The 13,335-nt window shown below is 46.7% G+C and overlaps 1 protein-coding gene across 2 annotated transcripts in view; it reads left to right on the top strand.

Annotated features, from left to right (window-relative positions):
* Positions 1-13,335, top strand: part of LOC133655497 (advillin-like) — a 53,296-nt gene that overhangs the window by 30,543 nt on the left and 9,418 nt on the right. For both annotated transcript variants that reach the window (XM_062055726.1, XM_062055734.1), the window contains exons 10-17: positions 1,023-1,121; positions 1,193-1,346; positions 1,415-1,515; positions 1,625-1,762; positions 1,833-1,991; positions 8,250-8,429; positions 12,790-12,947; positions 13,005-13,149. In XM_062055726.1, coding sequence (XP_061911710.1) covers positions 1,023-1,121; positions 1,193-1,346; positions 1,415-1,515; positions 1,625-1,762; positions 1,833-1,991; positions 8,250-8,429; positions 12,790-12,947; positions 13,005-13,149 — 1,134 coding nt within the window. The remainder of the gene's footprint in view (positions 1-1,022; positions 1,122-1,192; positions 1,347-1,414; positions 1,516-1,624; positions 1,763-1,832; positions 1,992-8,249; positions 8,430-12,789; positions 12,948-13,004; positions 13,150-13,335) is intronic.

Genomic DNA, 13,335 nt, shown 5'->3' with positions numbered 1-13,335 from the left:
TCCGGCTTCCTCCCACCTCCAAAGACATGCACTTGGGGATAGGTTGATTGGCAACACCAAATTGGCCTTAGTGTGTGAATGTGAGTGTGAATGTTGTCTGTATCTGTGTTGGCCCTGTGATGAGGTGGCGACTTGTCCAGGGTGTACCCCGCCTTCCGCCCGATTGTAGCTGAGATAGGCTCCAGCGCCCCCCGCGACCCCGAAGGAAATAAGCGGTAGAAAATGGATGGATGGATGGATTTTGAATCGAATCGTGACCCCAAAAATCGATATTGAATCGAATCGTGGGACACCCAAAGATTTGCAGCCCTAATATTTATACACACACACACACACACACACACACACACACACACACACACACACACACACACACACACACACACACACACACACACACACACTCACACTCACACTCACACTCACTCACACTCACACTCACTCACACTCACACTCACACTCACACACATACACAGTGGCACCTCAGTTTTTTGTTATCAATCCATTTAAAAGGGTCCGAATCGTAACAATGTAAACAATTTTCCCTTTGTGAAGAAATGCAAACAGACACCCAATAATGTTAAATCAAACACATTTTATAGAGGATTATTATAATCCCCTTGTGAAACCCAATATCTAAGTTACATTTTAAACCAGTGTGGGTGGCACAGGTGGGTAAAGTGTCTTGCCCAAGGACACAACAGCAGTGACTAGGTTGGCAGAAGCAGGGATCGAACCTGGAACCCTCAAGTTGCTGGCACAGCCACTCTACCAACCGAGCTATACCGCCCCACATGGAAAATAGGGAGACGTTTTTATTTACACGATGAGTCGGGTGTGTCTTGACCTCTGCGGCGGAGGCTCCGCCGAACCCCAGAGGCCGACACGCCGAACCCCTAGGGTTCGATCGAACCCAGGTTAAGAACCACTGGTGTAGACTGACTGAGACATGTGGAAACCTAGTGTTGGTGAACATTGTATGAAAAGCAAGGTATCAGTGTGTAATCATCCCTCATATACAGGACTGCTACATCCTGGACCATGGCGGGACCAAGGTGTTTGTGTGGAAGGGCAGGAAGGCCACTAAAGATGAAAGACAGATGGCCATAAGCCGGGCTTTGGTGAGTGACGCATGTCTGTCCATCTTGAGATCTTGGAGTGTTATTCTCAAGGTCTGTTCCTCACCGTTTAGGAGTTCATCCAAGTCAAAAACTATTGCCGCACGACAAATGTGGAGGTCATGAACGACGGGGCCGAGTCGGCGCTCTTCAAGCAGCTCTTCCAGACGTGGACTGTCAAGGACCAGACTCAAGGTCTCGGCAAGGTGCACACTCGAGGAAAAATCGGTATGTGACTTTGTGTGCAGGACAGGACTGAGAAGACAAGGTTTGAACATCTCCATGTCCTACTTTAGCCACTATCTCCCAGGAGACATTTGATGTGACTGTCATGCATGAGATGCCGCAGATTGCTGCCCAGGAGCGAATGGTGGACAACGGATCAGGACAGGTGGAGGTATGTGGCTTTGCTACCTGGAGACTTAAAAGTGTCCATAGATGAATGCATGACCAGGGTCTGCAAGGTGACCTAACTTCATTGTTCAAGTGATCTCTGGTGCTGGCAGGTGTGGAGAATAGAGAATTTTGAGCTGGAACCTGTGCCGCCTCCATGTTACGGTTACTTCTATGGAGGAGACTGCTACCTGATCCTCTACACGTACCTGGTGAACAAGAAGAAGAGTTACCTACTCTACATATGGCAGGTGAGGCCCCGTACCGCAAGTTTCACTCTGTGATAAGAATAATATTCATATGAATAATGACGTGTTTCAGGGGCGCCATGCGACACAGACGGTGTTGGGGGCGTCAGCCCTGCAGGCCATAGATGTGGATGAGAGGTATGGAGGAGCTCCGGTTCAAGTGAGAGTGACCATGGGGAAGGAACCAAGACACTTTCTGGCCATTTTCAAAGGCAAAATCGTCATCTATGAGGTAGAGATGTATACTCGTATGTCATGTGTCATGCATGGACACTCACTCACAAACACATTATCCAAGTGTGACGATATTAAAATGTCACAGTATATATTATCACAGTATTGCGATACTGTGATACGACACAAATAAATAATATATAAAAAATAAATTATATTTGAATACAAATAAAACTAAGATAGTGATGTTTGGAAATGGCAACATAACGTCTGAACAGAAAATAAGTATTGATGGTACCCTAATTGAAATCGTAAATGAAAATACATTTTTGGGAGTAATAATTGATAGTAAACTATCATGGAAACCTCATGTCAGACACATTAAAACAAAAATCTCCAAAAGCCTGTCAATTATAAACAAAGCAAAACTATACCTCAATGAAAATGCACTCCGTACTCTATATTGCACCTTGGTACTGCCATACCTTACATACTGTGTTGAAGTATGGGGAAATACTTACCACAACACAATCCATCCTCTGATCATATTACAGAAAAGAGCAGTGCGGATCATTCACAACGGTGGTGATTTAGAACATACTCATAATCTGTTTATGCAATCAAAGTTGCTCAAATTTGATGACCTGGTTAAATATAATACATTAATAATCTTATATAAAGCATTTAACAAATTATTGCCGCCTAATCTACAACGTTTTTTTATAAGACGAGTGCAGGCTCATAACTTGAGAGGCTTTGGATATTTCTCATTGCTGAGAGCTCAAACCACTTGTAAACATTTTTGTGTGTCTGTATGCGGAGTAAAACTATGGAACAAACTGGACTTACAACACAAGCAATGCCAAACTATTCATCGATTTAAACTATTATAAAAACATGGGGTCTGGTTCAAATATAGAGATGAGGGTCTTTAATTTGACCTGCTGTTGTACTCTTGTCTCAAAGTGTTAACATGTGCTCAATGTTTCCTTACCATTATTGCTATGTTGTCTATTACCATTATTGCTATGTTGTCTATTACCAATGTTGGTATATTCATTATTCCTACACTGTTGATACAAATTATTGTTACAGTGTAATAATTATTGTTACCTGTGGTAATGCCACTATAATACAACATCTGTATTATAATCCTTGAACAAAGTAAGAGGGAAACTCATGTGAATAATCACTGAATGGAGAACTGGGGGTGGGATTAAATAAATTATCTTCTTCTCACTCCCTTTCAGGCAAAACTGGACAATCATGCATTACATACCATACATTACCTTTTGCACTATATTAATTTATTTATATTATTATGTGATGTCAACTTTGTACTTTTTTATGTCATTGCCTGAAATAAATAAATAAATGAATGAATGAATTAATACCATAGTGCTGTAGGATATCCCCCCCCTTCCTAAAATAAGTCATTGTGTATAAAATGAAGTGGCAGGAATATACTGTGATTCAACACAATTATCATGTTCTCGTCATATTTGTTACTAAAACGCAGAGGTGGGACCAAGTCATTGTAAGTCTCAAGTCTCGAGTCAAGTCCAAAGTCAAGACTGGAAAGTCTCAAGTCAAGTCCCAAGTCCTGCATTTTGAGTTTCGAGTCCTTTCAAGTCCTTTTAACCACAGACTAATATATTTACACAGATTGTGTATGCTTTTAAAACGCTGTATTTATTTATTAAAACAAGTGCATTTGAAATTGCAGGAAAAAAAATAGTGCTGACATTGCACTTCATGATAGCACTATTAACTAGTCATTTTAAACATTTAACTCATTCCTTTACAGAATAAACACATTTGAAAAAACAAGTGCAACTGTACGTATTTGCACAGAAGTGTTAACATTGTATTTCAATGACATATTTCATTGTAACTAGTTCCACAGCTGTTTCTATCCTGTTCTTACCTTATCTCATTGATCTCATCACATACTGTATGTGTGTTTATGTGTGCGTACACATGAAAAACATAACAAATATATGAACATAACAATGAACAGAGTTGTACTTTTTAGATGTCAGGGCCCTATGCAATATGTACACATATTCTTAATATAGTTTACATTTTAACTGACCTTTATTTGACTTGTTTGTCTTTTTGTAGGTGGCTAAAATACGCGGTGCTGCTGACCGCCGTCTAACGTTACGTTACTGTGTGTGATACATTGACTAACGTAACGTTATGTATAGGTACCTCATGCAACCCTGCTTAAAAAAATCACTTGACAAAACGTATGAATAAGGTAGCGAACTGCAGTGGACGCAACAGATTGCCGTGTTTGCAATGACGTTCTAACCATAGACATCTTATAAGTAGACGCAGTATTGAATGCTGTGACGCAAGCAATTTCGCCGCCATCTTGAAGTGGTCGTGAGGAGCCGGCGAGCAGCCTAAACTGACAGTTGACAGGTAGAAAACAAAGATGCCGGTGTTCAGCGTTTTCCTGCTCAAATGAGCGGACTGTTGAAAATAGGAATCGGGGGATTACCTTTCACAAGTAAGATTTAACATTAACGTACTATTGGTTTTATTTTGTGAAAATAATATTACCACAGAGTTGAGAAGGAGCAAAGATCTTCAATATTTGTATGTGAAAATCAAAAAGAAATCTTCTGGGGGAGGATGACGCCCCTACAGGGGTTTGGTTTACAAACTTTCAGCCCCACCTAAAACAAAATTCACCAGCCGTCCTGATTATGATGCATTCTCATTTTAGGCAAAGTATAGGGGTGTCAAACTCAAATACAGAGTGGGCCAAAATTTAAAACTGAACAAAGCCGCGGGCCAAGGTTGAACAAATTAACCTTTTAATAGGGACCCAAACAAGTTTTGCATTGAATAAGCAAGGCTTATATAACTTTATAGTGACATGCAAAATCGAGTTTAAAATAATAATAATAATTAAAAAATATCAATGGCTAATCAAATACAATTTAAATAAAAATTGAATGCCTCTTTTCTCTTTGCAGCCTTCTGATGTAAATATCAACATTAACTTTTTCCACAGGCTAATAAATTTGAAAATAAAATAACAATGAATAAACCAACCATTCAGGACTTTAAACTGCTCAGTTTGCAACACACTGATCTAATCTGATGTGCCCAAGCCAGATACCTGGCATCTTTTATTGGATGCTAGTTCATTAATGTCGGGGCTCAGGCTTTGAGCTGAGGCAACCTTCATTATCGAACGAAGGTGTTCATCAGTCATTATATCTCGTAGTCCACCACAGTCTTGGGGGCGTGCTTTAAAGGCACTGCCTTAATTTCACGTCCTCTACGAGCTGTCGTCACGTCCGCATTTCATCCATTCTAACAACGCCCAGTCACAAGTTATGTGCAGCTTCTGTACGCACACACACGTGAATGCAATGCATACTTGATCAAGAGCGATACAGGTTACACTGAGGGTGGCCAAATTAACACTGTTAAAAATATACGCCACACTGTGAACCCACACCAAACAAGAATGACAAACACATTTCGGGAGAACATCCGCACCGTAACACAACATAAACACAACAGAACAAATACCCAAAACCCTTTGCAGCACTAACTCTTCCGGGACGCTACAAAATACACCCCCGCTACCACCAAACCCCGCCCCCTCCCCCCCACACACACGCACACACCTTGTAGCGTCCCGGAAGAGTCAGTGCTGCAAAGGGTTCTGGGTATTTGTTCTCTTGTGTTTGTTGTGTTACAGTGCGGATGTTCTCCCAAAATGTGTTTGTCATTTTTGTTTGGTGTGGGTTCACAGTGTAGCGTATATTTCTAACAGTGTTTAAGTTGTTTATACGGGCACCCTCAGTGTAACCTGTATCGCTGTTGGTCAAGTATGCGTTGCATTCACTTGTGTGTGCGTGCAGAAGCCGCACATATTATGTGACTAAGCCAGCACTCGTTGGATTAGATGAAAAGCGGACGTGATGGTTTTCGGGAGGGGCACTGAAAGTTGGGAGTCTCCCGGAAGGGTTGGCAAGTATGAGAATTATCGGTGAATGCGGTGTAGCCGCGGCACCGCCGCTGTATATAATCGGCGGGCCAGCTCTAGTGTCGATTTGATATCGCCCCAAGGGCCAAGTGAAATTACACGGTGGGCCAGATTTGGCCCGCGGGCCAGAGTTTGACACCCATGGTATAAGGCAATACTTTCTTAACAGTATAATTGTAACCAGGAATAAGTCTTCAAGGGGCGGTATAGCTCGGTTGGTAGTGTGGCCGTGCCAGCAACTTGAGGGTTCCAGGTTCGATCCCCACTTCCGCCATCCTAGTCACTGCCGTTGTGTCCTTGGGCAAGACACTTTAACCACCTGCTCCCAGTGCCACCCACACTGGTTTAAATGTAACTTAGATATTGGGTTTCACTATGTAAAAGCCCTTAGAGTCTCTAGAGAAAAGCTATACAAATATACTTCACTTCACTTCAAGTAACAATATTCAAATACCAACATTGTTGGGTAAGACAGAATTTGGTATTTTTCTGAATCCAGTGAAACAGATTGGTGGTTTTAGCTGATATAAAGACTTTCAGGTGTTAATATATGTTTATGTTTAAGTATTTGGCAGACGCTTTTATCCAAAGCGACATACATACAAAATATAAATACAAAGTATCAAGACAGAATAAACTATCTGCTGCTGCAGCAACAGATATACAGTCTATAGATATATAGATATCTAATGTATTCATACATTGTTTATGTAGGATAAACGCATGTATATATAACCTAATCATATTGTTTCTTCAACTTAAAAATAGCTGACCGTTTTTTTTCCCCCTTCTCTGGGATTATATTCCCAGTTTTGATCATAAACGTCTGGTCACTTATAGCATATAAGAATATTCTATTTCTGTTAAGCAAACTATGAATAATAAAACATGTGTCCTTTATCATAGTTACACGTATGACAAAAAAGCGCTTAAAAATCAGTGGGATTCAGTGAGGTAAGATTAATTAAATGCGCTGACAGTTCATTGCTCCTGCCAAATGAATTGCACTGAGTGGAGCGGATCACCACTCCAAGATGGCGGCCCTGCGTCTCGTCAGCGGCAGTAGGCAGTAGCGCTCCATGCTGCGTACCATTAGAAGATGTCTATGGTTATAGCGTTGGCAGTGTGTTTACAGCCTCACTGAATTAACTACACAGCAAATAAAAGTCACGTTACTTAGCCAATAAACGTTAGCTTGAATTCAAAACTTACCGTTCTGTGTGCAACTTCCAAATGTCGAACGAAGTTGGAAGTTGTTGCAATTCGTTTTTTGTTGACCAAGTCGTAGTTTCAATATCCGACAAAACTATCTTTGGCGTCATTTTTCCTCACTGGCGCGTTGTTTGAGAGTGCTTCTTCGTTGGTTGTTCTGCAATTTGATTGGATTAACGCTGTGGGACGAAAACAACGTGGATCTAATTTGATTGGCTGTTATATTGACTGGCAGCGCACACGCTGACAGACAGACACACATACAAAATGAAAGATACGAAGCGCTCCTGAATAACTTTTTAATCGTTGGATTTTGGGGAAAGTAGCAAGTCTTGTCAAGTCAAAAGGCTCAAGTCCAAGTGAAGTCACAAGTCATTGATGTTAAAGTCCAAGTCGTGTTGCAAGTCTCTTTACATTTTGTCAAGTCGAGTCCAAAGTCATCAAATTCATGACTCGAGTCTGACTCGAGTCCAAGTCATGTGACTCGAGTCCACACCTCTGCTAAAACTGTATTGTAAGTGCAAATAATTGTGCACTGTTTCAAGCAAATGTTTGAAAAAATCCATTACAGTTGATTTCTTTAAAAAGTGAACATCCAGTTTAAAACATTGTTCTTTTTTAGTGTTCTATTTTCTTTTGACCACGACTGGATATATATGTGTATGTATATATATGTATACATATGTGTGTATGCATATATATATGTATATATATATATATATATATATATATATATATATATATATATATATATATATATATATATATGTATATATATGTATATATATGTATATATATATATATATATGTATATATATGTATATATATATATGTATATATATATATATATATATATATATATATATATATATATATATATATATATATATATATATATATATATATATATATATATGCGTGTGTGTGTGTGTGCGCGTGGGTCATGAATTCAGAATCAGAATAGTTTTATTGCCATTGTTTGAGAACGGGTTCACAAACGGGTTCCTGGAAACATCCCAGTGTTGTTTAGACGTGGTTGCTATTTGAGACCTTAATATAATATAAATAATAATTGGACTCTTCTGTCAGGGGACTACACCTGGAAAAGATTATTGTGAGCCAGAACCAGCAGTCAGGCTGTTCCAGGTCCACGGCAGTGAGCCCTCCGATACAAAAGCTATAGAGGTTCCAGCGCTGGCGTCTTCTCTCAACTCCCATGACGTGTTTCTGCTCAAGAGTCCGTGTGGACTGTACCTGTGGTGTGGGAAGGTAAGGACTGTACCTGTGGCGTGGGAAGGGAAGGACTGTACCTGTGGTGTGGGAAGGTAAGGACCGTACCTGTGGTGCGGAAAGGGAAGGACCGTACCTGTGGTGCGGAAAGGGAAGGACCGTACCCGTGGCGTGGGAAGGGAAGGACCGTACCTGTGGCGTGGGAAGGGAAGGACCGTACCTGTGGCGTGGGAAGGGAAGGACCGTACCTGTGGCGTGGGAAGGGAAGGACCGTACCTCTGGCGTGGGAAGGGAAGGACCGTACCTGTAGTATGGTGTGGGAAGGGAAGGGAAGGGAAGGACCATATATGTGGCGTGGGAAGGGAAGGGAAGGACCGTACCTGTGGCGTGGGAAGGGAAGGACTGTACCTGTGGCGTGGGAAGGGAAGGACTGTACCTGTGGTGTGGTGTGGGAAGGACTGTACCTGTGGTGTGGGAAGGGAAGGGAAGGACTGTGCCTGTGGTGTGGTGTGGGAAGGACTGTACCTGTGGTGTGGGAAGGGAATGGAAGGACCGTACCTGTGGTGTGGTGTGGGAAGGACTGTAACTGTGGTGTGGGAAGGGAAGGGAGAGACTGTACCTGTGGTGTGGGAAGGGAAGGACTGTACCTGTGGTGTGGGAAGGGAAGGGAGAGACTGTACCTGTGGTGTGGGAAGGGAAGGACTGTACCCGGGGCATGGGAAGGGAAGGACCCTACACGTGGCGTGGGAAGGGAAGGACTGTACCCGTGGCGTAGGAAGGGAAGGACCCTACCTGTGGCGTGGGAAGGGAAGGGTAGGACCGTGGCGTGGGAAGGGAAGGACCGTACCTGTAGCGTGGGAAGGGAAGGGAAGGACCATACCCAGGATGGGAAGGACCGTGGCGTGGTAAGGCAAGGCAAGGCAAGGCAAGGCAACTTTATTTGTATAGCGCTTTTCATACACAAGGCAGACTCAAAGTGCTTCACAGACAACAAAGTGAAATGAAAGAAAATAAGGTAAGGGAAGGGAAGGACCATACCTGTGGCGTGGGAAGGGAAGGACCGTACCTGTGGCGTGGGAAGGGAAGGACCCGTGGCATGGGAAGGGAAGGACTGTACCCGTGGCGTGGGAAGGGAAGGGAAGGACCGTACCTGTGGCGTGGGAAGGGAAGGACCGTACCCGTGGTGTGGGAAGGGAAGGGAAGGACCCCACCCGTGGCGTGAGAAGGGAAGGACCGTACCTCTGGCGTGGGAAGGGAAGGACCGTACCTGTAGTATGGTGTGGGAAGGGAAGGGAAGGACCATACATGTGGCGTGGGAAGGGAAGGGAAGGACCGTACCTGTGGCGTGGGAAGGGAAGGACTGTACCTGTGGCGTGGGAAGGGAAGGACTGTACCTGTGGTGTGGTGTGGGAAGGGAAGGGAAGGACCGTACCTGTGGCGTGGGAAGGGAAGGACTGTACCTGTGGCGTGGGAAGGGAAGGACTGTACCTGTGGTGTGGTGTGGGAAGGGAAGGGAGAGACTGTACCTGTGGTGTGGGAAGGGAAGGACTGTACCTGTGGTGTGGGAAGGGAAGGGAGAGACTGTACCTGTGGTGTGGGAAGGGAAGGACTGTACCCGGGGCATGGGAAGGGAAGGACCCTTCACAGACAACAAAGTGAAATGAAAGAAAATAAGGTAAGGGAAGGGAAGGACCATACCTGTGGCGTGGGAAGGGAAGGACCGTACCTGTGGCGTGGGAAGGGAAGGACCCGTGGCATGGGAAGGGAAGGACTGTACCCGTGGCGTGGGAAGGGAAGGGAAGGACCGTACCTGTGGCGTGGGAAGGGAAGGACCGTACCCGTGGCGTGGGAAGGGAAGGACCGTACCCGTGGTGTGGGAAGGGAAGGGAAGGACCCCACCCGTGGCGTGAGAAGGGAAGGACCGTACCTCTGGCGTGGGAAGGGAAGGACCGTACCTGTAGTATGGTGTGGGAAGGGAAGGGAAGGACCGTACCTGTGGCGTGGGAAGGGAAGGACTGTACCTGTGGCGTGGGAAGGGAAGGACTGTACCTGTGGTGTGGTGTGGGAAGGGAAGGGAAGGACCGTACCTGTGGCGTGGGAAGGGAAGGACTGTACCTGTGGCGTGGGAAGGGAAGGACTGTACCTGTGGTGTGGTGTGGGAAGGACCCTACCTGTGGCGTGGGAAGGGAAGGGTAGGACCGTGGCGTGGGAAGGGAAGGACCGTACCTGTAGCGTGGGAAGGGAAGGGAAGGACCATACCCAGGATGGGAAGGACCGTGGCGTGGTAAGGCAAGGCAAGGCAAGGCAAGGCAACTTTATTTGTATAGCGCTTTTCATACACAAGGCAGACTCAAAGTGCTTCACAGACAACAAAGTGAAATGAAAGAAAATAAGGTAAGGGAAGGGAAGGACCATACCTGTGGCGTGGGAAGGGAAGGACCGTACCTGTGGCGTGGGAAGGGAAGGACCCGTGGCATGGGAAGGGAAGGACTGTACCCGTGGCGTGGGAAGGGAAGGGAAGGACCGTACCTGTGGCGTGGGAAGGGAAGGACCGTACCCGTGGTGTGGGAAGGGAAGGGAAGGACCCCACCCGTGGCGTGAGAAGGGAAGGACCGTACCTCTGGCGTGGGAAGGGAAGGACTGTACCTGTAGTATGGTGTGGGAAGGGAAGGGAAGGACCATACATGTGGCGTGGGAAGGGAAGGGAAGGACCGTACCTGTGGCGTGGGAAGGGAAGGACTGTACCTGTGGCGTGGGAAGGGAAGGACTGTACCTGTGGTGTGGTGTGGGAAGGGAAGGGAAGGACCGTACCTGTGGCGTGGGAAGGGAAGGACTGTACCTGTGGCGTGGGAAGGGAAGGACTGTACCTGTGGTGTGGTGTGGGAAGGACTGTACCTGTGGTGTGGGAAGGGAAGGGAAGGACTGTGCCTGTGGTGTGGTGTGGGAAGGACTGTACCTGTGGTGTGGGAAGGGAATGGAAGGACCGTACCTGTGGTGTGGTGTGGGAAGGACTGTAACTGTGGTGTGGGAAGGGAAGGGAGATACTGTACCTGTGGTGTGGGAAGGGAAGGACTGTACCTGTGGTGTGGGAAGGGAAGGGGGAGACTGTACCTGTGGTGTGGGAAGGGAAGGACTGTACCTGTGGTGTGGGAAGGGAAGGGAGATACTGTACCTGTGGTGTGGGAAGGGAAGGGAGAGACTGTACCTGTGGTGTGGGAAGGGAAGGACTGTACCTGTGGTGTGGGAAGGGAAGGGAGAGACTGTACCTGTGGTGTGGGAAGGGAAGGACTGTGTGGGAAGGGAAGGACTGTACCTGTGGTGTGGGAAGGGAAGGGAGATACTGTACCTGTGGTGTGGGAAGGGAAGGGAGAGACTGTACCTGTGGTGTGGGAAGGGAAGGACTGTACCTGTGGTGTGGGAAGGGAAGGGAGAGACTGTACCTGTGGTGTGGGAAGGGAAGGACTGTACCTGTGGCGTGAGAAGGGAAGGACTGTACCTGTGGTGTGGTGTGGGAAGGGAAGGGAAGGACTGTACCTGTGGCGTGGGAAGGGAAGGACTGTACCTGTGGTGTGGGAAGGGAAGGGAAGGGAAGGACTGTACCTGTGGTGTGGGAAGGGAAGGGAAGGACTGTGCCTGTGGTGTGGTGTGGGAAGGACTGTACCTGTGGTGTGGGAAGGGAATGGAAGGACCGTACCTGTGCTGTGGTGTGGGAAGGACTGTAACTGTGGTGTGGGAAGGGAAGGGAGAGACTGTACCTGTGGTGTGGGAAGGGAAGGACTGTACCTGTGGTGTGGGAAGGGAAGGGAAAGGCTGTACCTGTGGCGTGGGAAGGGAAGGACTGTACCTGTGGTGTGGTAAGGGAAGGGAGAGACTGTACCTGTGGTGTGGGAAGGGAAGGACTGTACCTGTGGTGTGGGAAGGGAAGGGAGATACTGTACCTGTGGTGTGGGAAGGGAAGGGAGAGACTGTACCTGTGGTGTGGGAAGGGAAGGACTGTACCTGTGGTGTGGGAAGGGAAGGGAGAGACTGTACCTGTGGTGTGGGAAGGGAAGGACTGTGTGGGAAGGGAAGGACTGTACCTGTGGTGTGGGAAGGGAAGGGAGATACTGTACCTGTGGTGTGGGAAGGGAAGGGAGAGACTGTACCTGTGGTGTGGGAAGGGAAGGACTGTACCTGTGGTGTGGGAAGGGAAGGGAGAGACTGTACCTGTGGTGTGGGAAGGGAAGGACTGTACCTGTGGCGTGGGAAGGGAAGGACTGTACCTGTGGTGTGGTGTGGGAAGGGAAGGGAAGGACTGTACCTGTGGCGTGGGAAGGGAAGGACTGTACCTGTGGTGTGGGAAGGAAAGGAGGAGAAGCTTCCTGTCACACGATCCTTAAAAACACTTCTTGAACTTTAGGGCTCCAGTGGAGACGAGAGAGCCATGGCCAAGGAGATCAGCTCCATGATTGGACAGAAGACTCACAGCATCCACGCAGAGATCATTGCAGAGGGTCAGGAGCCGGAGGAGTTCTGGGAAATAGTCGGAGGCAGAGCTCCCTACGCGTGTGACAAGAGGTAAAAGAAGGCAGGAAATAATTCAAAGCCTGCAGCTGCTATTGTGTTTTCCCGCAGACTGAAGCAGGCGGTTCTGGACCACCAGTCACGCCTCTTCGAGTGCTCCAACAAGTCCGGACGCTTCATTGTGAGCGAAGTGACCCAGTTCACGCAGGATGACCTCAGCCAGGACGACGTCATGTTACTGGACACCTGGGACCAGGTGAGGGGGGGAGGGTCAGCAAATACACGTTGGAGTGAATGTTTCCTTCAGTGAACCACAGCTCTCTCGTGCCAGCAGCACTCATGCAAACACCGTTGCCATCTTGCTTGACTGCAGACAAAATGGCGGCAAAAGCTGTACATGGACTACTCTATTGAAGCCACCTTTACGGTCGATGCAGGGTCG

The sequence above is a fragment of the Entelurus aequoreus genome, linkage group LG01 (genome assembly GCF_033978785.1).
Source record: "Entelurus aequoreus isolate RoL-2023_Sb linkage group LG01, RoL_Eaeq_v1.1, whole genome shotgun sequence".
NCBI lineage: Eukaryota > Metazoa > Chordata > Actinopteri > Syngnathiformes > Syngnathidae > Entelurus > Entelurus aequoreus.
The sequence above is the reverse complement of the archived record's forward strand: the minus strand, read 5'-3'. Positions and strand labels throughout refer to the sequence as shown.